Source organism: Molossus molossus, unplaced genomic scaffold (genome assembly GCF_014108415.1).
Source record: "Molossus molossus isolate mMolMol1 unplaced genomic scaffold, mMolMol1.p scaffold_m16_p_2, whole genome shotgun sequence".
NCBI lineage: Eukaryota > Metazoa > Chordata > Mammalia > Chiroptera > Molossidae > Molossus > Molossus molossus.
Genome location: NW_023425355.1, coordinates 130,765,675 through 130,792,611, shown reverse-complemented (window position 1 = coordinate 130,792,611; position 26,937 = coordinate 130,765,675). Strand labels below are relative to the sequence as shown.

General features: G+C 37.8%; 1 protein-coding gene across 10 annotated transcripts in view; it reads left to right on the top strand.

Moving 5' to 3' along the window:
• Positions 1-25,150, top strand: part of ZFX (zinc finger protein X-linked) — a 45,968-nt gene extending 20,818 nt beyond the window's left edge. For 4 of the 10 annotated variants that reach the window (XM_036270331.1, XM_036270333.1, XM_036270330.1 and 1 more), the window contains exons 3-8: positions 1,402-1,968; positions 17,078-17,227; positions 17,448-17,591; positions 17,994-18,146; positions 18,681-18,821; positions 19,619-22,944. In XM_036270331.1, coding sequence (XP_036126224.1) covers positions 1,402-1,968; positions 17,078-17,227; positions 17,448-17,591; positions 17,994-18,146; positions 18,681-18,821; positions 19,619-20,802 — 2,339 coding nt within the window. In that variant the 3' untranslated portion in view covers positions 20,803-22,944. Of the gene's footprint in view, positions 1-1,401; positions 1,969-11,302; positions 11,922-12,819; positions 12,901-17,077; positions 17,228-17,447; positions 17,592-17,993; positions 18,147-18,680; positions 18,822-19,618 lie in introns of those variants that run through there. The other 6 variants (XM_036270335.1, XM_036270334.1, XM_036270336.1 and 3 more) reach the window with 5 other exon arrangements.
• Positions 25,151-26,937: the final 1,787 nt, after the last annotated feature.

Below are 26,937 nucleotides of genomic sequence, written 5' to 3'. Positions count from 1 at the left end.
GGTAGAAGTTTTATAGAAATTAAAGCAAACACTTTGTTTTTTATAGATGTAATTAAAATAGATATTAATTGGCTTTAAGCTTTCCTGTATTTTTAAAGGTTCTTTGGCCCTTGTTGATCATTGTGTTTGTTAAACAAAGCCATGTGTCTCTCTGAGGGCCTGGACGGTGATACACAGAATCATTGAGTTAGGCAGCTGCTTGGACTCAACCTGATCTGAGTCATATCCAGAAACATGAATTTAATGAATTGCTTTTTAGCTAAGACTTTTATAAAACCTCATTTGCTTTTCTGGACCAGGAGCCAAGATACCAGATTTGTTTTATTCTATCTTACGTTATATGATTTGGCGTGTCATTTGTGGCATTTATTCAGAGTAATATTTACTGAGTACCATAATCTGCACAAACTGTGTGATCTTGGTGAAGTCATTTAATCTCACTGGGCTTTAATTGATTCAACCCTGTACCTTTATTCTTAACTGCAGAGTGGACTAGAGTAGCGTTTCTTATAATCTGAAGAACTGCCTGGGGCCATTGGGGAATGGGGCAATGCAAGGAGGCTGGATGGAGGCAGAGTACCCTGGTGAAGTTGGGGCAGGCCCCACTCCAGCTAACCTCACCTTCCACTGCTCATGAGCAGCTGCACTTTGTTCATCTTATCTATCCACAGAGGCTTCTTAACCAGTTGCCTTTCCTCTTTAACTGTGGCCTTCTAGCCCTCTTTTTTTTTTCTTTCCATTGTTGACACTATTACAGATGTCCCCCATTTTCCCTCCTTTGGCCCCCCTCCACCCAGCCCCTGCCCTAGCCCTCTTTTATTTATGCCCCAGTCCTTTTATATCCTAGATTCAGAGGATAATTTCTAAATTTCCATAGTCATAAGTATAGAATATTGATGGCATATTGTACCAGAACAAAGGGGGAGAGAGGAGAAAAATGGAAGGGAAATAAAAGAAATACATGGGAGAGATGGAAAGAAGATAAAGTATGAGTTGAGGAGTGAGAGATGGAGCAAGATGGGAGAGAAATGAAAAACACTTATAATGAAGGAAAATTGTATATTTGCTGAAAAAAAGTTGTTTACTAAATTTTTATAATCATCTCTTAAGTACTTATGCATATGTGTTTAATTTTAGTGAGCCTAGAATTTTATGAATATTTTTCTTTTGTGACTGCCTCAGTTGCTCAGTTTTTCTATTATCTATTAATTGATTTGGGATAAGTATAAAAGTTATTTTATTAAAATTTTTATTTCTGATATCAAAAATAGATTCCCTTTTTATTTCTTTAATCTATCTGAATGTTTGAGAAAACTGAAGAGCTAGTCTGTTTTCCTGATAGAAATTAAATAATATTTACATTAGTTGAAATTGTGATTTTAATTTTTTTTTTTTTTTAAGGAACTGATGCTGCACACATGGATGGTGATCAAATTGTTGTGGAAGTACAAGAAACCGTTTTTGTTTCAGATGTTGTGGATTCAGACATAACTGTGCATAACTTTGTTCCTGATGACCCAGACTCAGTTGTAATCCAAGATGTTATCGAGGACGTTGTTATAGAAGATGTTCAGTGCCCAGATATCATGGAAGAAGCAGATGTATCTGAAACGGTCATCATTCCTGAGCAAGTACTGGACTCAGATGTAACTGAAGAAGTTTCTTTAGAACATTGCACAGTCCCAGATGATGTTTTAGCTTCCGATATTACTTCATCAATGTCTATACCAGAACACGTCTTGACAGGTGAATCTATACATGTGTCTGACGTTGGACACGTTGAACATGTGGTTCATGATAGTGTAGTTGAGGCAGAAATCGTCACTGATCCTCTGACAACTGATGTAGTTTCAGAAGAAGTATTGGTAGCCGATTGTGCCTCTGAAGCAGTCATAGATGCCAACGGGATTCCTGTGGACCAGCAAGATGATGACAAGAGCAACTGTGAGGACTACCTTATGATTTCCTGTAAGTCTTGGGGTACAATGAGTGTCAAAAGTATTTTTGAAGGCTGTCTTTCCTAACTTACATGAGAGGTGAAATTTTCTTGACTTCTATAAAAGTAAATTTCATAGACTTTCCTGCATTGTTGTTTCAGTTTGGAGCCTATAAAACTCAAAATTAAGACAGTAAAATTGTACAGAGTAAAGAGTCATTTTTCCATAAGGACGCAATAGAAAGATGAGATTTCTTCAGTCTAGAAAGACAAAGACGTAGAGGAATAGAACTGAACTTTGTGAAATCGTGAAGGATGTGATTAGGCTGTTACCAGCCTTTATTAGCATTAGGATCCCTATTGAAACAAAAGGAGTTCAAATTGGAAAAAAATGTATAACCGAACTACTTATATTCTTGATATGCATGTTTGTTACTATTTATGTAATACTTATGTGCTTACATAAAATACTATTTATATAACAGATAGCATGGAAAAGAACTCTGGCATAGCATTGAAACACATGATTCTAAAACATGATTTCAAGTATGATGGACTCAGGTTATTGAAGAAAAAAGTAAGGTGTTTTGGAACACACCTCTGAATGTTTAATTTAATGTCTGGGAGGATCGCTGTGTCTTCTTACACATATTTCTTGGTACCACTTTCAGATATAAAGTCCCCAGTTGGATAGACCACAGTTCTGACCCAGTATGGAAATTATTATGCCTTTAGGCACTAAACTCAAACAAAGACCCATAAACTAATTTCTTACATAAATTCACAAGACTATTTCTCTGCTTGAATACCTGTTATAATACAGGAATGTAATATAACATAAATTGGAGTCCAGCATTTTAGGAAATACTTTAAAAAAATTTTTAAGATTTTGGAATTCTTTGTGTAAAGAGGAAGAAAACGCCTTCATTCAGCATGTTGTTTATTGGGCCTCTACTGTGTGTCAGACGTTGTAGGTAGTGCAGATACGGATATGGCTACATAAAAAACAACAACATAAAACCATTGTCCTTGGAGAGGTTACGGTCTGCTGCAGGAGAGAATGGTAGGTTGCACTATGATGCAAAGATGTGACTAAATTGCTGTGGAGACAGGATGGAGTTGCTGACCTTTGAACTCAAAGATGAGTTCTAGTTTTTCATGATGAAGAAGGGCATGGATGGGAGAGAGACATTCTAGGCAAGTGGTATAGTATGTAATAAAGGTCCCGGCCTTTTTTGGGAATGATGGGAACTTTACAATGTACTTGTATATCTTTGTGCACTTTCTGTTTAATTCCTTAGAATACATTTCTAGAAATAAAATTACTGGATCAAAGGGTATACACATTTACAAATCTGGTTAAATTGCCTCCGTATTTTGCCTAATATAACTTCCACCAAGTTTATGAGAATGTCCACTTCCCTACACTCTGACCAACACAGGGTATTATTTTCATTTTTAGTTTATGCCAATTTGATGAGAAAATATGGTATCCTATTTCAAGTTTGAATTATTTTAGGAAGATAATCCTGGTGGTAATATGGAATAAGAATAGGTGAGGGAGAGATTAGTGGCAGAGAATAGTTGAAATGGTTCATGTATGAGATAAAGAAGATCCTAAGTACTTTTATGGTAGTGGGGACAAAGAAGGGGAGCTGAATTCAAGAGAGGTTAGGAAGTAAAATGGGTGAGATTTGGTGACAGAGAGAATAGGGGTAAATATTTGAGGGAAAAAGAATTCAAGAAGGATCCTAAGATTTTTACCTTGGGAGATGGGGTGCCTTGTCACATTACCTGAGAGGAGGAAATTGGAGAGCCAGGGGTAGAAAGTAAAAGTAGTGTTTTAATGTTGGGAGCTATTTTCTCTGCAGCATATTCACCTGTTTGTTAATATAGAAGAATCTGTAGAGGCTGGGCGGAAAGCTGAAGGATAGTGGCAAAGGGTTGAAAAACCTTCATCTTATAGGGATGGGCCAGGGCACAAAGCTAAGAACTTACAAGATAGATTGCTGAATTGCATTGAAGGGCCAGCTGAGATGGGAGTCTTTTAGGTTTGTATGTAAGATGTGCTGTTTAATATGAAAACGCCGTTTATAAATACACTGCCAGATTTTCTGTTGCAAGACCAGGCAACCCAGGGGCAAAGGCTGGGGAAAGGAGGGTGTTGGGTTCATCATGCTTCATGAAGGGAAGAGGATGTGGTAAAGTACTAAAGAGAAACCACTCTCAGTTCCCCATGACTTCTCTTTCCATTTTCTGCCCTCTTCTTAAACTTGGTTGTTAAGGAGTAAAATGCATAGCTTTGGTTTGGCATTTAGTTGCACACTTTCTCTTGCCTTTATTACTGTTTTAAGAAGTTCAACCCTCCAAGAAAGTCATCAAAAAGACAAGTTGCCTTAGTAACAGTTGACATGTAGTATACTAGATTCTTGTATTAGAGTTCAGACTTGTAAAATTTTCATTAAAAATCTCATTTATAGTCATTTTTCTTTTAGGCCCAGCATTTCTGCTAATTTATATAGATTTTAACATCCTGGGGGGGGGGAAATACAGATGCATACAAGCTGCTGTTGTAGTTTATAAAAGTTTTAAATTTTGATGAAGTTCAATTTATCTCTATATTTTTTTTGTTGTGCTTTTGGTGTCATATTAAGAAATTGTTGCTTGCCCTGGCCGGGTAGCATAGTTGGTTAGAGTGTTGGCCCAGTATGCCAAGGTTGTGGATTCAATCTCCGGTCAGGATACATACAAGAATCAACCAATAAATGCATAAATAAAATAGGTGGACAACAAATCAGTGTTTCTCTCAAATCAATAAAATAAAATAAAGAGGTTTTTTTAAAAAATTGTTGTTTAATCCAAGGTCATGTGGATTTACACCTGTTTTTCCTTCTAAGAGTTTTATAGTTTTGACTCTTACATTTAGGTCTTTGATCCATTTTGAGTTTATTTTTGTATATGGTGTGAGGTCACGAGCTAACTTCACTCTTCTTTGGCATGTGGATATTCAGTTGTGCCAATACCATTTGTTGAAATGACTGTTCTTTACCTATTGAATGTTCTTGGCATCCTTAGTGAAAAAATTTTTTATAATTTTTATTTATTGATTTTTTTTTTAGAGAGAGAGAAACAGAGACATCGATTTGTTGTCCCACTTATTTATACAATTCATTGGTTGATTCTTGTAAGGGGCCTGACCAGGGATCAAACCCACAACCTTGGTGTATCTGGATGGCACTCTAACCAGCAGGCACTCTACTTGGCCAGGGCCTTATTGAAAATAGTTGACTGTAAATGTAAGGGGTTAATTTCTGGACTCTTAATTCTGTTCCACGGATCTGTATGTCTATTTTTTTTTTTTTTTTTGCATTTATCTTCAGATAGAGTAGGAGGGAGAGAAGGAGGAAGAGAGAGAGAAACATTGATGAGAGAGACACATCGACTGGTTGCCACCCACACGACTCCAACCGAGGCCGGGGACAAACTGCAACAGAGGTACATGCCCTTAGTGGGAACCGAACCTGGGTCTCTCTGGACTGTGGGCCGATGCTCTAACCACTAAGCCAGACTGGCCAGGGCTGTATGTCTATCTTTATACTAGTTTTGTCAAAAGTGGGTAGTGAATTTGCAAAAGTTACTACCCTAAATATTAAAGCCTGAAACTGAAAGTCCAGGCAAAAATGCATGGTTCAGTTTTAAAAGGATTAGCAGAATTAGTAAGTGGTGGCAACATAATACATTCTTTTTTTTCTTTAATCCTCACCTGAGGATATTTTTCCATCTATCTTTAGATAGAGTGAGGTGGGGGGTGGGGAGAAAGAGAAATGTTGATTGGTTGCCTCTTGCATGACCCTGACAAGGGCTGGGGACTGAACTGCAACCAGAGGTACATGCTCTTGACCGGAATCGAACAGGCCACTCTTTGGTCCCCAGGCCGATGTTTTAACCACTGAGCCAGGGCCATAATGCATTCTTATGGAAGACAAGGGTACTTGGGTATGTGTACCTACCTTTTACGTAATATCAAAGGAAACAACTAATATGCCTCTGGAGCATGAGATTCCCTTCTGCCAAAAACCTTGGCCAGAGAGCCTCTATTCTAATATAAACCAATATCATGCTTCATTTCTAATACACATTTTAATAAAATATTGCTTTCGGTTATTTTAAACAGTTTTTTTTAAAAAAAGACAACAAAAATTGTCACAAATAATTTAAGCTTAGAACACCTTTAAACTAGTTTGGTTAAATGAAAGTATTCCACCATTAACATGTTGATTATAAAATTCTAAATGTCGCCCTGGCTGGTTTGGCTCAGCGGTTGGAGCATCAGCCCGCGGACCAGAGAGGCCTGGGTGAGGTTCCCACTAAGGGCATGTACCTTTGTTGCAGTTTGTCTCCGGCCCCAGTTGGGGTTGTGTAGGTGGCGACCATTCGATGTGCCTATCTCACATCGATGTTTCTCTCTCTCTTCTTCCCTCTCTCCCTCCTGCTCTGTCTCAAGATAAATGCAAAAACAAAAACAAAAAATTAAAAAAAAAGACATATTTAAAAAATAAATAAATAAAATAAAATAAAATTCTAAATGTTACTTTGTATAGACCATAACTTTAATAAAACTTTTTTTTGTTTTGTTAATCCTCACCCAAGGAGATCTTTCTATTGATTCTTAGAGAGAGTGGAAGGGGGGGGGGGAGTGGGGGCGAGAGAGAGAGAGAAACATCGATGTGAGAGAGACATGCCAATGGGCTGCCTCCTGCATGACCCAACTGGGCCAGGGATCCAACCTGTGACCCAGGTGCATGCCCTTGACCGGGAATTGAACCCGCAACCACTCTGTCCTCCATCCTCGGGCCAATACTCTTAACTGCTGAGCCAAACTGGCCAGGGCTTTATTAAAACTTTTTTTTGGTACATGCCCCTAGCGGGAACCAAACCCAGGACTCTTTGGTCTGCAGGCTGACGCTCCAACCACTGAGTCAAACCGGTCAGGACTATTAAAACTTTTTGATGATAGTACTATAGCTGTGTTTTCTCCATTTAGTTGTTTTTCTATTTTAAGACCAATGACTTTTCATTAGGATAAACTTGTATTCAAAACACTATTTTCTGTAATATGCAACTGTTTTTATAAAAGCTGAATGTTAATAAATCATTAGATTAGTTAGTTCTTAACTAATGCTTATTACACTTTTGGTCTAGGATGGCATATATATAATATAAGTCCATTTGAATTAATAATTCAAAGGAAGAGCTCAGGTAGTAATATGTGCCAAATGCTTTTAGACTCATCAGATCCATCTACTATGGACCCTTGAGTCAATTGGCATTTCTGTCAGAAGATATAATTAAGTCTGTTTGGGAAGGTTTGTTGTTAATAAAGCTTCTTTTCAGCAGAAAAACATTTAGGATTGTTATCAAGTCAATATGGACAATTTTTCAAATTTTTTAAAACTTAAGATATTTTATCCCAAGAAAGATTATTTAGTTGGAGATTTGTAACAAGTTGGTAATAAAAATAGGTAATAATAGTAAACCTTTAATAAATAGAATCTGTGTGCCAGAACTTTATACATATATGTATATATGTATATATGCCTTACAATAACCTTATAATGTTGGTGTTATCACCATTTTTACAGACTAGGAAACAGGCTCAGTTTAATTAACTTGTCCAAGGTTACATATCCAGCTAGCATTAGGGTGAAGATTTGAAATCAAATGTGTTTTATTCCTAAATGCTTACTCCAGAAAAAAGAAGAAAACAAACAAAAACAAGAGAAAGAAAAAAGAAACAAAACAAAAAGGAAAAAACAAAGCGTCTACTCCATTCTCATACTGCCTTTTTTGTTTGTGTATGTGTTTATGTGTATGTGTGTGTAAAGTTAATACAAAGCAGTAGAGTTTGGGATAAATAGTGATTGTTGGTTGATGGAGGAGGCAAATAGAATTTCAGTGGTTACTAAAATGTACATTATTGAATACCCAATTTCAACAATGTTAGGAAATAATTTGGGGAGGAGGCTTAAACATTTTCTTAGTTACTTCATTTAACAGAAGCCACCCAGACAGCCTCCACACTCTATTCCATTGTTTTTCTACCTAAAAAATGTTATTTTTTTCAAATTTATGCTTATATGAGAAAAATGAATCATATCTAAACTTATTTTTACCCTTACCTATGTTTACTTTTCTTATGTCTTCATTAAAAAATGCTTATTAATCAGCCATGATAAGCTAGGAACCTTGCTAGCTGTTTGAGATAAGCAGTGAAAAGTTTCTGGCTTTTAAGGGTTCATAGTCTTGGAGAGAAGACAAACAGAAACAGGTAATTATAGTTGAGTGTGAAAATATATATAACTGGGTATACTAAGTATTTTGGAAGCACTAAGGAAGAAAATGATGAGAAATTTTTGGTACACTTGAGTGAGCTCAAGGCAGTGAAAGCATAATCCAAAGTTCTGTGGGAGCTTGGCTGAAGATATGACTAAAGTTATTTCATATCTCGTATTCATTTTCTTCCCTCCCGTATTTTGAAGCAAATTCCACATATTTCATTCATATGTATTTCTCAAAGATGAAGTTTTTAAAAAAAAATACCATTATTATATCTTTAAAAAATAATTTGAGGTGAACTCAATTTGAAGGATGAATAAAATGTTCAGTGGGTGGCTGAGGAGGGAGGAATGGCAGGGCAGAGAGAACATATTTAAAGGCAGGGAGATGTGATGAAAGGTCTTTGTTCAGAGACTTTCTTTGGGGTGCAAATAATGTCTTTGGTGAGGAGAATGAAGGATGAGAAGAGTGGCAAAATAGGACACAAATCATAAAGGCCCTTGAATATAAGAAGAAGTCTGCTTTACCTTTCTGATGTATGGGGAGCTGTGAGTGTTTTAAGCAGATTACTAATAACCCTTAGATTTATAGTATACAAAGGTAATAGTGGCAATATGGAGAGCAGACAAGAGAAGAGTAAAATCAGAAACAAAAAGTATTCTATGGGAGATTGTAGTAGTCCAGGTAAAAAAATAGATGATGATAGTTTGAAATAAGGTTCTATCAGTAGAGTTTGGCGGAAGCTGCTTCATGACAGATTTAGGAAGTACAGTTTGGATTAAATTTAGGGTTGGGGAGGAGGATGGAAGGTTTGAAACTCCTTTCCTGGTTTCTGGCTTGTGCATCTGGGCAGATGGCAAACCCATTACTAGAGGAGGAACACATTTAGACGTGCCGGAGATCTGTCTACAGGGTGGCTGCATGCAGCTTTCCAGCTACAGTGTGAATGGCACCCCTACAGATGTGGAACATGATGGCCCTGGCCTTCTAGTTTAGGTGTTTTGACCAGTTGGTCTAATGTTAGCTCCTAATTAAACATAATTTGGATCATAGTAGACATGTGGTTCAGGGAATTAATGAATAAATAAATCCAAACCCCTGTGTTGACTGCATGAACTCTTGAGGATCAATATAGTCTAATGGTTGAGAATCTAATGATCTTAAGGGGTATTAGCATGAGACATGGTAAAATATTTGTTTATTACTTTGTTCTACAGGCTGATTATTGCATATATCCTACCATTATTTTTATATAGGCACTTGGTCAATTTCATTTTGTATATTGAAATCATTTGGTAAACCACAGAATAAAATTTTAGAATTTTAAAAATACATATCTACATGGGACTATTTCTAGAATGTGAAAAAAGTCTAATTTAGTGAACTAAGAATATTTTTAGAGATGTGTTAAACTAAACTTGTTCTTACACAATACAAAAAGTTTCTGTTAATCTTTCTAAAGTTATTGTGTCTTTACTGTAGGCACTCAGATTTATTTAGAAATCAATACTAAATGAATTAAGAGTTTTCAGTTTAACGTTTAATCTGATGTCAGTTAGATTTGTACCAAGAATAAAGTGCTTTAAATAAAGCAAAGATGTGTAGTCTTCCCCTCTCCTCACCATAAAAAAGATTGGGTAAAAGGTCTAGCCTTAGAAGCAATTGGCTCTTCAGATTGGCCTTGTCAATCTGCTTGAGACCTATATACAAAATCATCCAACAACTTGCCCTTTGAACAGATTTGTGATTACTGTGTGGGATAATGGGGGTTGGGGAGGGAAAAGAGAAGGAAGGAGAGAACATGCCCCTCCTTTCAACACCTTAAAGAAGCAACATGGTGTATGGAAGCACTGCCTGCAGCTTAAAGTCAGCCAGCCTTTTATTTGGATGCCAGCCCTGCTGCTTACTACTGTGAGCTGCAGGGATTTGAGCAAGTTACTGACTTCTCTTTGGCCTTAGTTTCCTTATTTGTGAAATGGCAGCAATATTACCCAATCGGTAGGTTGGTTATGAGAATTAGAGTTCGCATATACCAGGCGTCCAGCACAGAGTATGGCTGCCAATAAGTGCTAGCCATTGTTATCCTCTATGCAGTCTGTCAGTGGCATCCATTGGGCTAGCAAAACTAACTCTTTGCTAGCTTCACTTAAACTTTCCTGTTGTACCATCTGGGAATTCTTGGGTAAAGGCAAGCACAGGGTGGGACTGTAATAATCATTCCTTTTTCCCTTGAATTTGTAGTATTGAGAAATCAGTTCTTGGGCCCTGGCTGGTCCGACTCAATGGTTGGATCTTTGGCCTATGCACCGAAGGGTCTTGAATTCGATTCCCAGTCAAGGGCACGTGTCTGGGTTGCAGGCTCGATCCCCAGAGAGCATGTGGGAGGCAGCGAATTGACGCATCTTTCACATCGATGTTTCCCTCTCCCTTTCATTCTTTCTCTCCCTCCCTGCCTCCTCACCTGTCTTCCTCCCTCCCCACCTCTCTCCCTCCTTTCTACTCTCTAAAAATCAACAGGGAAAAAAATCCTCAGGAGAGGATTAACCAAAAAAGAAAAAAAATCAATTCTTGGTTAACTAGGTTTAATTTAGTATGCTTTAGACCAATTCAGTGCAGTTTGGCAAATATTTTCATTAATTGTATCTGGACACGTTGCTGGAAATCACTGTAACTTAGGACAGGCACTTGAATGGCTCTGATCCTTTAATTTCCTCATCTACAGAATGATGCTAACTTCATTAACCTTTGAACCTCTCCAGGAAAGTTTCAAGAATTAAAGGAGATCAAATTATAACCAAATCTTTGAAATCTTTTATAGGCTAAATAGTAAAAATAAGATGGAGTTTTAACCCCAGAAAGAGGGTTCCTGAAGAGCAACATAAGTGACAGTAATAATATAAGTGATATGTGCTTGGGGAGACAAAAAGGAGTATAAAAGGGGTTTTGGGTTACAAATGTGGTCAGGGTTTGCTGAGAAGATGACATTTGAGCAGAGACTTAATTGTGAGATGTCTGCTAGACATCAAAGATGTACAAATCTGAATTTGGTAAACAAGATTACAGTGGAGATGCAAAATTAGGAGGTATTGGCATATAGATGAAATTTAAGCTCTGAAACAGAATGAGATTACCAAAGGAGTGATTGTAGATAACCCAAGACCAAGGACTAAGCCCTAGGGTTTGCAACATTATTCAAAGACTGAGGAGGCGGGGCCAGTGAGGATGGAGGAAACCTAGAGCTTGGGTCCTGGAAGTCAAGTGGGGAAAGTGAAGCACAGAGGAGAGTGCCCCTAGGCCACGTCAGATGAAGGCTGAGAACAGATGACCTTGATGAACAATATTGGTGAAGTAGCCTGATTGAAGTGACTTTAGAGGATATGGAATGACAAGAATTAGAGAAAAGGAGGTGGCAGAGAAATGGGATCAAGAGTTTTGTTTTTAATCTTCACCAGAGGATATGTTTTAACTGATTTTAAAGAGAGAGAGAAACACAAACATCGATCGATTGCTTCCTGTACCTGCCTGACTGGGGATCAAACTTGCAACCTAGGTATGTACCCTGTCTAGAATCAAACCCGAAACCTTTTGGTGTACATGTCGACACTTCAATCAAGTGAGCCACCAGGCTAGGGCTTTGTTCGTTTTAAAGGTAGGAAAAGAATAGCTTGTTTGTATGTCAAAGAAAATGACTCCATGGTGGGAGTAGGGGGAGTATGTAGGGGTATTGAGTTAGGAGTGCAGATGGTTTGGCAATGGTTACAGGCCACTTTAGTTGTTGGTAGGTGAGTAGATGTGGTAGTGGGTCAATCTCTTCTGATTATTTCAGTTTCCAGTGAGGTAAGAAGATCAATGGAGAGGGAGGGTGGGGGTGTGGTATTAGATAATTTGAAGAGAGAGGAGAATGGGGAGAATAGGAGAGGTGGAAAGTAGCAGAAAAGGCCCACTGCAGGTTCAGGGTCATTACTCAGAGTGAAAACATCAGCAATTGTGTGTTTCCAACCAGATTTAGCTGCACAGGTGCTGGTGTAGAAACAGGTAAATTGCATTTAGTCAAGTTGGTGGTTCAGCCAAGTCAGTATGATGAAATAAAAAGAGAGGTGGGGGATGGGATTGACCATGGAATTAAAGTTCGAGTAAATTCTAATATAATAATTTTTGTTTACAAATAGCATGTTACATTATCCAATTTTCAATAAAAAACAAACCTGTCCATTCTATCTCCCATCCTTTTATTTCCAAATGTGCACAGAAATGGTCGGAATAATAATCCGTAAATTTTATTGATAGTTCCATATAGTGGAATTTTGAGCACATTTTAATTTCTTCTTATACTTTTTAAATACTTATATAATAAGCTGTATCATTTCTACAGTAAACTGTATTTTAAAGCAGTGTTGCAGGAACTATAAAGGAATGTAAATAAAAACATACTTTGTTCAGGGTACATGGGATAGTCTGAGGCTGCTGGGGGAGACAGGACTGTGAAGGCAGAAAGCAATTTGGTCAGAGTTCAGTTGCTAGACTGTAATTTGTATTTTACTTGGTAGGAAATGGGGCACCATTCCCTGCTAGAGATTAAGGTGACTGGATCTTTATTTCAAGAAAGCTGACTGAGAGCAGAGACTAAGGTATTTTGGTGTGATGTCTCTTTTTATGATGCTAATGTACACAAAATGCAATCCAATACCATGTATTTTTCTATCTTGGCAAAAATTTTAATGAAATCTGCGTTGAAATTTAGAGGTGAAAATAACAAAACAAAATCACCTGTTTTGTAAGGTTGTGAAGAGTAAATGGTATATTTAAGGTCTTAGTATCATGTCTGGCATGTGGTACGTAGTGGGTAAATGTTTGGTGTTACCATTTATCACAACCACCATCATTTCTTATTATATAGATTCTCCATCAAATGTTGTCCATATCAGCTTAGTTTTGCTGATTTTTAAATTAGATCAGTGTTTCTTTAACAAGTAATTTGCTTGAAGTGGTGTATCTCCCTCTACCCCCAAGTAATTTTTCTTTCCCAGGAACTACTGGGTTTTCTGAAGTCTTAATGAACTATATTTTTAGACTCCGTAGCATCTATTAGCATTGCAAATAACCATCCCTTAATTTTCCATCTTCAGGAGATTTTACTGAAGCTGCCTTGAAGCAGTGTAAAGTATGCCTCTATTTTGTTATAGTTTTGCTATTACTAATGAGATCATTGCTAAGTCAAATTTTTCTTCAGTTTTGAAATTTAAAATGCTGGATGATACCAAGATTATTATTCCGTAAGGCTTGAAGAAAATGTGATACCAATTTTATTTTTTTAAAAATAGAAAAAAAACGGGAAGGAAATTTACTAACACAATGATGGAATCTCTGGTTGGTGGGACTATTGGTGATTTTTTGAAATACTAAATTATATACAGTGAACATACATTTCTTAAAATATCAGAAGATGAAAATAAAGGTCTGGGTTCTAAAGATAGGTAGGTACCTCTTTACTCTGTCTCCCACTTCTCACTTATCACTGATTTGAGCAAGTCACAAATCATCTCAGAGTCTTTATTTCTTTCTCTGGAAAAGATGAACATCAAATAAATAAAAGTACATAGAAATGCTAAGGAAATTGTGAAACGTCATGCAAATGGTGGTTATTATGAGAAATAGTGTTAATTTTTAGAAATGATGCTCTTCTGTTTTGGAGAGGCCTTATTCTAAAACACTAGTTCTTCATTACTACATTAGAAGAAGGCACTTACGCAGAAATCATACATATGATGACTCAATTTTATCGAAGCCGTCTTTGTCTGTTTTTAGAAATTCATTTTTAATGGTAGCCTTAAAATCAGACTGAAATTTTGAGTAACAGGACCATCAAGGTATTTTTTTAAACAAATCACTTCTGTAGTATTTCACATTTGGAATAATTTCATAGGTTGATTTAGTGGGGCAAATTCTCAAGGTGAAAATCTGAAGGTGAATTCTACTTTTGTCAAATGATGGAATCGCTTTGCTTGGCTTAGGTAAGCCTGTATATTTGAAATGTGTTTCCCACACATTTATGAAAGCAAACAGAAAAGTCTTTTAGTTCAAGTCACAGGTAAATACCTGACATTTTGCAAGCTCAGAAATGATTAGATTTTCCAGTCATCAAAGGTTTATGAGTACCGACAAACTAATGTACGCAAAAACAGCTAGTCTGACCTTGTTCTTTGTAAACACAAGGGCATTTGATCTTCTAGTACTTGTTAGAATCAGTTTGGACAGACCTTGCCAAAAGAGGCCAAGCTTCATCAACAATATCACCTGTCACAGATGAATTCTCTGAAGACATAAATTTACTCAGGACTTTCCTGCTGGTTTGGTGAGATCTTCAGCCTTCTAATGTTATCTCAGCCTAAAATTTCAAAGCCACCTTTAAGAAAATAACATTGGTTCAGGCAGTGTGGGTATGTCATAAAAATATTCAGCTTTGAAACAGGGCAAGTACACATTAGGCTGGAAATAAGGACATAGTACTGATCCCCCCCTGCCCCAAACCATTTTTATAAAACATAGGATACTTGAATTTAGGTAGTTATGTTCAGAGTTTAGAGAACCTCTGTGTTTTTTTTAAACCGCAGAGTTTAACCAGCTGGTCTCTTTGACCCCTTATATCATTAAGCTTATTCTGAATCAAGTCATTTTTTCTGACTTCTTAAGCTCTTAACCTAGTCTGCCATTTCTCACTGGTAACCAAGTCCTTTCCTCCTATTTTCTTTCCACAGTTGAAGCCGCCAGCTGTGAACTCCTCCAACTTTCTGCATTACAACTGTCCCCTTTTCGTAAACACAGTGTAGCTATGTTTTCATCCATATTTACCTCCTCAGGTCTCAGAAGGATAGCATATTTCTCCTGTTTAAGGAAAATTCCTTTATCTTTGCACCTAATTTTGTCTTCCTTTTCCTTTGAGATCTTGATCCAGAAATTTCACCAGGTCTGGCTTCAACCTCTCATTTTCTGTTATATTTTCTTCCACAGATTGAGCATGCATGAGTATTTTTATCAACTAAACAGAAAAGTCCTTGACCCTGCAGCTGTTCTAGTTACTGCCTCTTTATTCACTTTACAATTAGACTTCTTGCCCTGGCTCAGTGGTTAGAGCATCAGCCCATGCACCAAAGAGTCATGGGTTCGATTCCTGGTCAAGGGCATGTACCTGGGTTGTAGGTTTGATACCCAGCCCTGGTTGGGGCGTGTGCAGGAGGCAACCAATCGATGTGTCTCTTTCATATCCATCTCTCTCTCCCCTCTCCCTCCCTCCCTTCTACTACTCTCTCTCCAAAAAAAAAAGGAAAAAATATCTACTGGTGGGGATTAATTAAAAAATAATAAAATTAGACTTCAAGACATTCATAACTTCCACTGAATCTTCAGTCCACATGTGACCCCCGTACAGCCTTCACTACACCACTTGTCACCAGGAACATTAGTGACTTCCAGGTGACTCCAGTAACTCCTTGCATGTATGCTGCATTATTGCTGTGGGTCTCGCTAGGATTCTTGGACCTTTTAACGCTCTAGCTTGGTTTATGACTTTTCCACCAGCATTTCTAGCTTAACTTTTTTGTGTAGTGTGAACTCTTCTTGTTTCTCCCTTGGACTATGACATTCCCAGGATTTTCTCAGCCCACTCTTGCCTCACACTGCAGGTTCCCACGGTGTGATTTCATGCTTGGTTAACATGAAGCTGATGATTCCCAAATCTATGTCAGCCTTTAGCTTTCAGAGTGGAATATCCAGCAACTGATTTTATGTCTGTCATTCATTGAATTGTTGATTCATCAATATGCTGAGAATCTACTACCACCAGACTCTGTCTTAAAAGACCAAATAATGAAAATACAGGTTCTGCTCTATTAATGAGAAAGATGGGGGGGGGGAAACCCAGGTGAAGATAATATAATGCACTGTACAGTCAAACAATCAAAGGGTGCTGGGAGCACAGAGGGATAGGGACAGGCACCAGCTTTGAGAGCTTCTAGAGATGTTACTCCTTGGACCTTAATTAACTAAACATCCAGGAAGAGAGATCCTTTTCCGCATTTCTCTTAACATTTCTTCCCCCAGTCACTCAGTCACCTAAATCAGAAATCCCATAGTTATCCTTGGCTCCTTTGTCATGTTCAATATTCAGTTGAGCATCAAGTCCTGCCATTTTAGTCCTAGGATATGCTTCAAGTATAGCCCTCTTCCCCGTCTGTACTGCCTCTGCATTTGTCGCCTGCCGCATTTCAATAGATTCAGAAGTGGTATCCCTGCTCCATGTCTTAACCCCTTTGGATCCACCTTTCTCAAGGCTGGCATGGTATAGCAAAAAGTGGTGATCTCACCTTGTCACTGCTTGGCCTAAAAGTGACCCATCACCCACAGGAGAGGTTCTCAAAACTGATCAGAATCCCTAGGGCAAGGTACCTCTAAATCTGCCTCCATATCAGGCCCACCCCTACAGATTCTGATTCTGTAGAACTGCTGGACACTAGCCTGTGTTTTTAAGTTCCTTCAGAGATTTTGACAACTGACCAGATTGAGAAACCTACAGCCTGCCAGGATCAAGTCTGAGCTTCTCTGCCTGGTTATACAAGGCCCTTTGTGACCAGGCTTTGGCTTAGCCATTTGCCACATTTCCCACCATGCCCCGTGTGTCTACTTGTCTAGGTAAAATCATTCAATTTTATGTGAACCAGTTGAAGATTATATTTGTAAAAGAGACTTTTGAAAATGGTAGCATTTAAATACCTACTAATATTATTTGTAATGTGTTTCTTGCCTTTTTAGTGGACGATGCTGGCAAAATAGAACACGGTGGTACCTCTGGAATGACCTTGGATGCAGAGTCGGAAATCGATCCTTGTAAAGTGGATGGCAGTTGCCCTGAAGTCATCAAGGTGTACATTTTTAAAGCTGACCCTGGAGAGGATGACTTAGGTAAGAGGACACCTTCAACACATTACATATCTTGATCCAAACACTTCAACCTGATTACTTTTGGGTGTGTTAGATTGAGAACATTTGAAACGTTTTTTGAAGATAACTTTTAAGCAAGGATTTCAGTGTAGCAGTAGAAAAGTATGTAAAATGTGATCAGTGAAATAGGTGGAAGTGAAGTTTTCTCATAAATTCTTGGAGCTCTCATCTTCCCTGATAGGTGGCACCGTAGACATTGTGGAGAGTGAGCCTGAGAATGACCATGGAGTTGAACTACTTGATCAGAATAGCAGTATTCGTGTGCCAAGGGAAAAGATGGTTTATATGACTGTCAATGACTCTCAGCAAGAAGATGAAGATTTAAGTAAGTAGGTGGCCTTTTTGTGGGAGAAAATTTTATGTTCCTGTAGCTCTTTTTTTTTTTTTTTAAATATGGCCAGTGTTTAAAGGAAACAAGAAGCATTATTGTAGAGATGATTATGTTGCCATATTCCAAGGGAACCATCGATGACTCATTATTTATTCTAAGAATGTTGCTTTAAAAACGAATAGTGTCAATAATTTTACAAAACCTGAATTATGGTGAAAACCAAGCAATGAATGATTCGTTCAAATATTTGAGTGCTTACTATGTGAAAGCTATATTCTAGGTTTATAACATTTGAGTCTTCTTTCTACTTGTCTTTTAATTGAATTCAAATGACAGTATCTTTCCCTGTGATCTCTGTAAACCTGGTCACACAAGTTTATATAATTTTCTACTTAGATGTCGCAGAAATTGCTGATGAAGTTTATATGGAAGTGATTGTAGGAGAAGAGGATGCTGCAGCAGCAGCGGCAGCAGCCGCCGCACATGAACAGCAAATCGATGACAATGAAATCAAAACCTTCATGCCAATAGCGTGGGCAGCAGCTTACGGTAAGTCGCATAGCAGCTCTTAGGATTGAGTTGGTTCTTGAACGTGAATTCATGATTGAGAAATCGGTTTCTGTGGTCTTAGGTTTCAGAAATCTGAAATGCCAGTGTCCTGTAATGGTTATTTGATTTGAACAGGAGAAGAAGATTATAAAGTCTACTTTTTGTCTTTATTTTTAACTGGATTTTCTTTCATGTGTGTAGCGTGTAGAAGGAAGTACTTGTAAGCAGCACACAGTCTTTCAAGCTGAAACTTTAATCTTGCTTATATCTATCTGGCCCATGCCTTTTCGATTTGGGGAGATAAGGGAGTCCATGGGGCAAAATGCTGACGTGTTTTTTAGATTTGGAAGCTAGGCCATTTCTTCCGGTCTCACTATAATAAATGTGGTCATGAAACCCATTACCTAGAATGGGGAATTTCTGTCATTCATGAGTATCATGGCTTACGTTTTATTGTTGTAGTTAATGAAGAATCCCTAATTCTTTATAATCTATAATACAGTATAATTTTGTTTTTTAATGCGCATTCGTTAGGTAATAATTCTGATGGAATTGAAAACCGGAATGGCACTGCAAGTGCCCTCTTGCACATAGATGAGTCTGCTGGGCTCGGCAGACTGGCTAAACAAAAACCAAAGAAAAGGAGAAGACCTGATTCCAGGCAGTACCAAACAGGTGAGGGCACACGAGTTCCACAGCGCAGCGTGCTTTGCGAGCTCTCAGATGAAACTAGTATGTATCCACAAAGGTGTTGTGATGGCATTTTAGCTGCTAGACCACATGTAGCTTTGTGTATCGAAGTTGAAAATATAATTTTAAGAATTCAGTGATATTCATGAATGATTTTCTTGGATAAAAAGAAACGGAATGGATCGAACATGGGTGAAAATAATTCAAAACTTGGGTGATTTTTATGTGGAAATGAAAAGAAATCCCTCAAATATGTTACAAGCATTAATTTTTTAAAGAATCCGATTGTGTCAGCAGCGTAAGGGAAACATAATTTACAGAGCAGCAGGACAGGTACTTCAGTTCATGTGACATATTCCTGTCTGTTCTTGTAGGCCCATTTAAGCTTTATTGTAAATTGACATAAAACTTTTTTTTTAATAACCAAAGCAGAAATTGTAATTATGACACTTTATTTTTATGAATAATTTCCCACTGATATCTAAATTGATAATAGCTTTACTAGTTTATATAAGTTACATATTTATTTTTTATTTTTTTTTAAACTGGAGGGAGTGAAGTTGGTACAGTCATACTGAATGAAGTTCCCAGACCAGGTTCCTCTTTATGACAAGGTTGCTGTATCTCCTATGTTGAAAAATGGTAAAAGGAATGTTAATTAGCAAATAGATGAACTTAGGAAGACTTGCCCAATAATATTCAGAACACACCCTTTAAATTCTTAAAGAAACCAAAACAGAACTTGGTTGGATCTCTCATGCGCCTTTCTTTTCCTTTCTTAGCAATAATAATTGGCCCTGATGGACATCCCTTGACCGTCTACCCTTGCATGATTTGTGGGAAAAAGTTTAAGTCCAGAGGGTTTTTGAAAAGGCACATGAAAAACCATCCCGAACACCTTGCCAAGAAGAAGTACCGCTGTACTGACTGTGATTACACTACCAACAAGAAGATAAGTTTACACAACCACCTGGAGAGTCACAAGCTGACCAGCAAGACAGAGAAGGCCATCGAGTGCGATGAATGTGGGAAGCATTTCTCTCATGCTGGGGCTTTGTTTACTCACAAAATGGTGCATAAGGAAAAAGGAGCCAACAAAATGTACAAGTGTAAATTTTGTGAATACGAAACAGCTGAACAAGGGTTATTGAATCGTCACCTTTTGGCGGTCCACAGCAAGAACTTCCCTCATATTTGCGTGGAGTGTGGTAAAGGTTTCCGTCACCCGTCAGAGCTCAAAAAGCACATGCGAATCCACACCGGGGAGAAGCCGTACCAATGCCAGTACTGCGAATACAGGTCTGCAGACTCTTCTAACTTGAAAACGCATGTAAAAACTAAGCATAGTAAAGAGATGCCATTCAAGTGTGACATTTGTCTTCTGACTTTCTCAGATACCAAAGAGGTGCAGCAACATGCTCTTATTCACCAAGAAAGCAAAACACACCAGTGTTTGCATTGCGACCACAAGAGTTCGAACTCAAGTGATTTGAAGCGACACATAATTTCAGTGCACACAAAGGACTACCCCCATAAGTGTGACATGTGTGATAAAGGCTTTCATAGGCCTTCAGAACTCAAGAAACACGTGGCTGCCCACAAGGGTAAAAAAATGCACCAGTGTAGACACTGTGACTTTAAGATTGCAGATCCATTTGTTCTAAGTCGCCATATTCTCTCGGTTCACACAAAAGACCTTCCATTTAGGTGTAAGAGATGTAGAAAGGGATTTAGGCAACAGAATGAGCTTAAAAAGCATATGAAGACACACAGTGGCAGGAAAGTGTATCAGTGTGAGTACTGTGAATATAGCACTACAGATGCCTCAGGCTTTAAACGGCATGTTATTTCCATTCATACGAAAGACTACCCTCACCGTTGTGAGTACTGCAAGAAAGGGTTCCGGAGACCGTCGGAAAAGAACCAGCACATAATGCGGCATCATAAAGAAGTGGGTCTGCCCTAACAGTACTTCTACAGACGTTTGTGGATGCTGGCCTCGAAGCAGAAAATTCATTTGAAAGCCAATCAGTCTCGTTCACATACAATACTGTATATTGATTTATGCTGTGTACAAATAGAATATTGCTTCTAGTTGACTTTTTTTTTTTTTACATTTTGTTCAGTAGTGTGTTCTGAATTCTATTCAGTTTGTTTAATCAATGGGGAGAAGCAGCAACAAGCAAGTTGCTTTTAATGAAGTAATCTTTGCTTCTATACTGAAATGTTCTATCTTATTAGTTTTATATTTATTTAAATATTTACCTTGCTTACCTTGATGGTACTCTACTTAAGACCATTTAACTTAAAGTTAGGGTAACTTTAGATTGAGTCAACATGATTACTTTCAGAGTAATTATTTTTTCCCCCATCAATTTCTCACAATAAAATTGTCAGAGACATCTACTAACGTAAATGGGAGATTTAACAGTCACCTCTAATTAGGCTAACATGGAAGTCATGTACTTGTCTTGCTTAATCTTTTTAGACCACATGACAATGAAAGTTTCCATTTGAGCTTTTGCATCCCTGGCGTTGCTGAGTAAAGAACAGTGGGTGGGTTTGTGTTTACTTTTCATTTTGTTTAGTGGACAAAATATACCTTTGGGGGGGCTTTCTTTGGAATATTGACATCTTTTGTCAGCATAGCAAAGTTTTAGAAAACTTTATTGAAAAATTTTGCTTGATCCTGTTGTATTTTGATTATTCTGTCTGTGCTGCTTTGTCTTGGAATGGTTGTGTGCTACAAATGAGACTTATTGAGGACTGCATTTTGGAATCTCCTAGAGGTAATTTGTGGCTCATAGGAATTTTACAACTTTATATATGTAAATGTACCCTGAAATATGTATATGCACATATATATATAAACAAACATGTATCTGTGTGTATTGCTTATTTTACATATTTATACACACAACCCCAAGTAGTAGTTGTTTAAAATCTATAATGAAAAGTATTAAATTTACAATAACATGAAAGATGCAGGGATGTTGAGAGCATTTTGTAAATCATGCTCTTCAGAGAGACTACTCAGGTGAAGAATTAGAAGGAAAATAAGGACACTAGTATTTTTAAAGAGTAAAGGTATTTTCTTTTAAATATCTTTGGTAATTGAAAAATAGAAGTTAAGATGTTTCTAGATAGAATGTTTTCATACAACTTCAGCTCCATGCCTTTATATTTTTCTGAAAAGCTAATGAGTATCCAGACAGATCTTCCTCAGTTCTCTCTGAGAAGCAAGCCCCTGAGGGGACTCTTTGTCACCAAGTGAGGGAGACTAAAGAAGCTATGGCTCCATGTACCAGAGATCGGGTGCTAATTTACACTTGGCAAGTTCAGCCTACTCTGTTATTTCTTAGTTATAGTTAGGAAACTTTCAAAAACTTAATGCTCAAGTTGGCTTTGATTAGAACATAAGATAAAGGTATGTTTTAAGTGCATGAGGAAAATCTGAGGCCTTATTTGGAACATCACCAAGTCTTTCACTGTTTTGTTTTACTTTGAGAGTTAACTTTTTTAAAACAGATAGTCTGACTCAGATTTATAAATTCATAAAAGGATCGCAGTTAATGTTACGATACATTTTGGAGAACAGAAGACAGTTTGGGGGGTCCTTAAATTGGCTGTCAGCACATATGAGTACCTGGCATGCCGTGGGAGATTTAGGACTTTTCTTCCCACTTGATACCTGCCTTGCCACTTCATTATGGTGCTCCATTCTCTTTGTGCTTTTGGGTTTTTACCTCTCATCATCTCTCTCTTTGCCGTTGATATCTGTATTCAAGAGTTTATAGGGTTAGAAATCTAAATATTCGGGTGTTTGGGAAGCCTCTAAAGTGCTGGATTGATTTAGTCCAGTTCTAAATCAAGTACTTTAAGCTGGTATGAACTCCAACCTGAATGCCAGTCAAAACCAAGGCATGGGCCTGTCCCAGCAGGAGCTCCTGTGCCCTCTTGGCCTCTATAACGTGCTTTTTAAAAAAAAGTAACTTAAAATTGTGTGATTCATTGCCCTGCAGTACTGTTCTTAAAAGCTCTGTCTCTTTTTTTGTGAGAACCTTTAAAAATTTCCCTTATTTTGAATTTTTCCCAGAGGTAAGACATTGAAATAAAAGTGGAAATTTATTAATTTTTAAAACATCTGTAAAATTAATACAGAAAATATAATTGGTCATCTAACTATATTTTTTTAAATAAACTGAAAGATGAAGAACACAGCATTTTACACACTTTATATTTCTCTTACATAGTCTGGAATCATACACAGTTCTTTTCTTTTTAAAGCACAATATTGAAACCTTTAAAAGGTATTTAAGGGTTTGGTCAAGTGAATATGATAAAATGTATTTGTCTGTATAAAGAGAAAATGAAATTGTAGTCACTGTTATGTACTGACATTAGCTACAACCTAGTTTTACTTCTTAAAACAATTTTGATTAGCAAAGCTAAAAAAAGGATGTTTCAGTTAAATGTTTTAAAGAGGTACAGATTTTTACAAGGACATAATATAAGTTATTGTTCTGTAGAAATACCCTATTAAATATTGTATGTCCCTCCCTCTGTACACTTTGTAAAAAAAAAAGTAAAATACATAAAAAGAAAATCATATAGGGATGTGTGACATTATTGTAATTGTGTACTTGAGAATAACGTGCAAAAATAAAAATCAGAATATTTTCCTGTTACTGAATGTTTAGTCTATTTGATACCAGTACTAAGTTAATGCTTTTTCTTAAGAAAAAAAATGTACAGTTTTTGTAAACCTAATAAACATCAAAAGCAGTGGATTATTTTCATTTCCCCATTTCTTAATTCCTTTTACGCAGCAGTGGAAATCAAAATGCTTGATTGCTTTGAATTTTGTGACTTGAGTGCAAATACTGATAATATTTCAGCCCTGCGAATTTGCAAGTAATATTTCAGAGAAGTTAAGAGGTGATTGGTGAGTCCTTTGATGAGCATGTCCTTGAAATTTATTTTTTTTCTTTTATCTTCATAAAGGATTTGTTTTATTAGCATCTCCAGTTCCCCTGAGATAAATTTCCCTTGCATAAAGTGGTTTTTGAGAGCACTTAAAGTTCATTTTAGTATTAATCCATAGCACATTGGATCAGTGGGGGTTGTCCCCACCTCCACAGCAGAAGCCCTGCCCTAGGGTTACCCCTATGTGCCCAGTTTGGAGGGCTCTAGTAGACACTAACATACTAGAGAATGGTCATTGTCATAATAAAAGTCAGAAATTAGACAAAAGTTATCAGGAGTCCAGAAAAAAAAGATTTGAGTCATTGATTTTTAAAGATGAGATCCTGTTGATCTTCAACTACATAGGAATATATGTTTGCCTAATAGTTGAAATAGTAAATAATCAAAACTTGAAGTAAAGGATCAAGAGGATATGGTGAATGTCACTGTCCAGAGCCATAAATCTGACAAAAATCAGCATGCTGTGAGAAACTTAGTTGTAATAGAAGTCCTCACAGATAACATCATACAAGTCTGTAATCCCAGGCAGTGTATTGCTCTGTTTTCTGGGAATCTTATTAACAATTTCCTTTATTTCTCACCAATTCTAAGATTCATGTAAGAAGTATGACCACTCAAAATTTTAAAGGGGTGCTGTTTCAGAGCGGTGGTTTTTAAGTGCTGCCCAATTCTCAGACCCACTGAAACAGGAAACTGGTCACGGGACCCAGTCAGTGATCTTGTGTCTTAACATGTCTTCCAAGTGATTCTGATGCATGCTCAAGTTTGGGAAACACCATTTTAGAGCACTTGAGGAACTTCAAAGATTAGAAACACGCATGCGTGTGCGCCAGAAATAAGCAGTTGAGAGCGAAATGGGTCTCAGTTTATACCTTGGGTTTACCCCTTTTAAGTGTGAGCCTGCCGATCAGTAAGTAAATCCTTTAGTCCCCATGTAAATAGCCTGCACTTCATAAATCTTGCATGGCTTCCCCTAAATTACACTCCTCAAAGGTGAATAAGAATTCAGAGGAAGATTCAGCAAGTAAAAGAGAAGGGCTGGAAAGTGTGTATGTGTTGAATGAACTGGCCCAACGTTACTCAAGTAATTCATATCTGAAAACCCATTTTGTCAACATTCTGTAGCTGTTTAGATAAGGTCAAAATTAAGTTTACCCTTTTGGGTTTTGTTTTGTCTTTTGTGTATATATTGTTTGCCTTTTCCATAAAAGTAAGTCTTGGATTTGTTATATATTGTTCCTGTTATTTTTGACATCTGCTATTGTAAATAAATTCCTATTTTGTTTTAAGTTACCTAGTGGAGTGTTGGCTATAGACAGGGCACACACACATGGAAATGAGGACATTTAAATCACACGGTTAATAACTTCATAACACAGTATAAGCTGGGAGTGACCCCTGTGACCCCTGCAGTAGTTCAGTGCTTCTAGCACCAATGAAAGTATTACTGTATAGCATCTGCACCTGCTCAGACTTTCATGAGCTCTGAGATGGCAATTCTTAGTCTATTAAGTTTGAGTGAAAACTTAAGAATGATTGTCCTTTGCTTGGTTTTGCCTATTTGCTTGGTCCCGTGTTGCTTGTATTTTTGATATCGATGAACACAAGGGTTTTGGCATCGTAGTGACCTGATTACCATTTAGGATACTTTGCTACTACAGAAAGCCTGCTTAAGAATTGTAGGTGGCATTTATTCATTCGTGATGTGAGTTAACACAAATATCTAAATGCACTGACGAAAATAGAACAGTTAACTAGAACTAGATTGCTTTCCAAGAGAGGCCAGTTTCTGCTTTTCCTTCATGCTTGTGTTTGCCTTTAAAAGCAGAACCCATTTCCTTTTGCCTGGGCTTCTTTGAAGTAAGGGGAGGTCTTGCAAAACCATCTGGTGGGGTTTTGGAGGTTCTAATTATACCCGTCCTCCTCTCTGGGTTCTAACCACATTGAAAATAGACACAAGAAACCACCAGTTGAGTGCGATTTCATTCAGTAAAGCCGGGTTGGGCGATCCAGAGGTGGAATCTGTTTCCCCCCAGTGTAGGCCTTGACTGATGGCAGCGAGTCAACTCGAAGGTATGGGGCCCACCCTCCTCTCTGAGCTAGAGGGAGACTGCTTGGTTTCCCACCAGAGATACGGAGCAAGTGGGTGAGAATGGCTACATCATTCTCACCAGGGATTCGGGGAAGGCAGAGAAGAGTTCCCTTATGCCATCCTCACGAAATAACAAAGGTTAGGCTAATTCTGGGTGGTCCTCTGGCATTAGCCCACTAGCAACGTTATTTACCTTTACCCTTGCATGGACGTGTTCATTTTCCCCTACTGACTTTTATTGTCCCCTCTTGGGGTAGTGGTTATGACAGGATTTCAAAGGTTTAGTTCCTGTTTCTCCCAGTGCAGTATGCTTTAATTTTTCTTCAGTAAAATAACTTCTAAAAGGCAAATTTAACTATACAAACGTGGAAATCTTGCAGGTTATTTTTATTGCATGTTTTCATAACAAAATCTGAAAAAGAAATGATCGCCCACGAAGACACTTGCTTTATTAAAGGGACCGTTCATCATCTTTGGTCTTTTCCAATCTTAGTCCATACACACAAATCTATTATTCATCTTGTAACCACAGCATTGCTGTTATTGTGTCCAGCAATTTTCTTTTCAAACATCAAGTGTTGCCCTGGTCAGTTTGGTTCGGTGGTTAGTGCGTCAGCCCGCAGACCAAAGAGTCTTGGGTTCGATCCCGGTCAAGGGCATGTACCTCAGTTGCAGATCAGTCCCCGGTCCTGGTTGGGGTCATGCAGGAGGCAACCAGTTGATGTGTCTCCCTCACATTGATGTTTCTCTCTCTCTCTCTCTTTCCCTTTCTTTCATTCTATCTGAAAATCAATGGAAAAATATCCTTGGATGAGAATTTATTTATTTATTTAAAAAAATTTTTTTATTGCCCTGACCATTTTGGCTCAGCGGTTAGTTAGAGTGTCAACCCACAGACCAGAGAGTCCTGGGTTCGGTTTCCGCTAAGGGCACGTACCTCAGTTGCAGTTTGTCTCTGGCCCCGGTTGGGGTCATGTGGGTGGCAACCACTCGATGTGTCTCTCTCTCTCTTTCTCTCTCTCT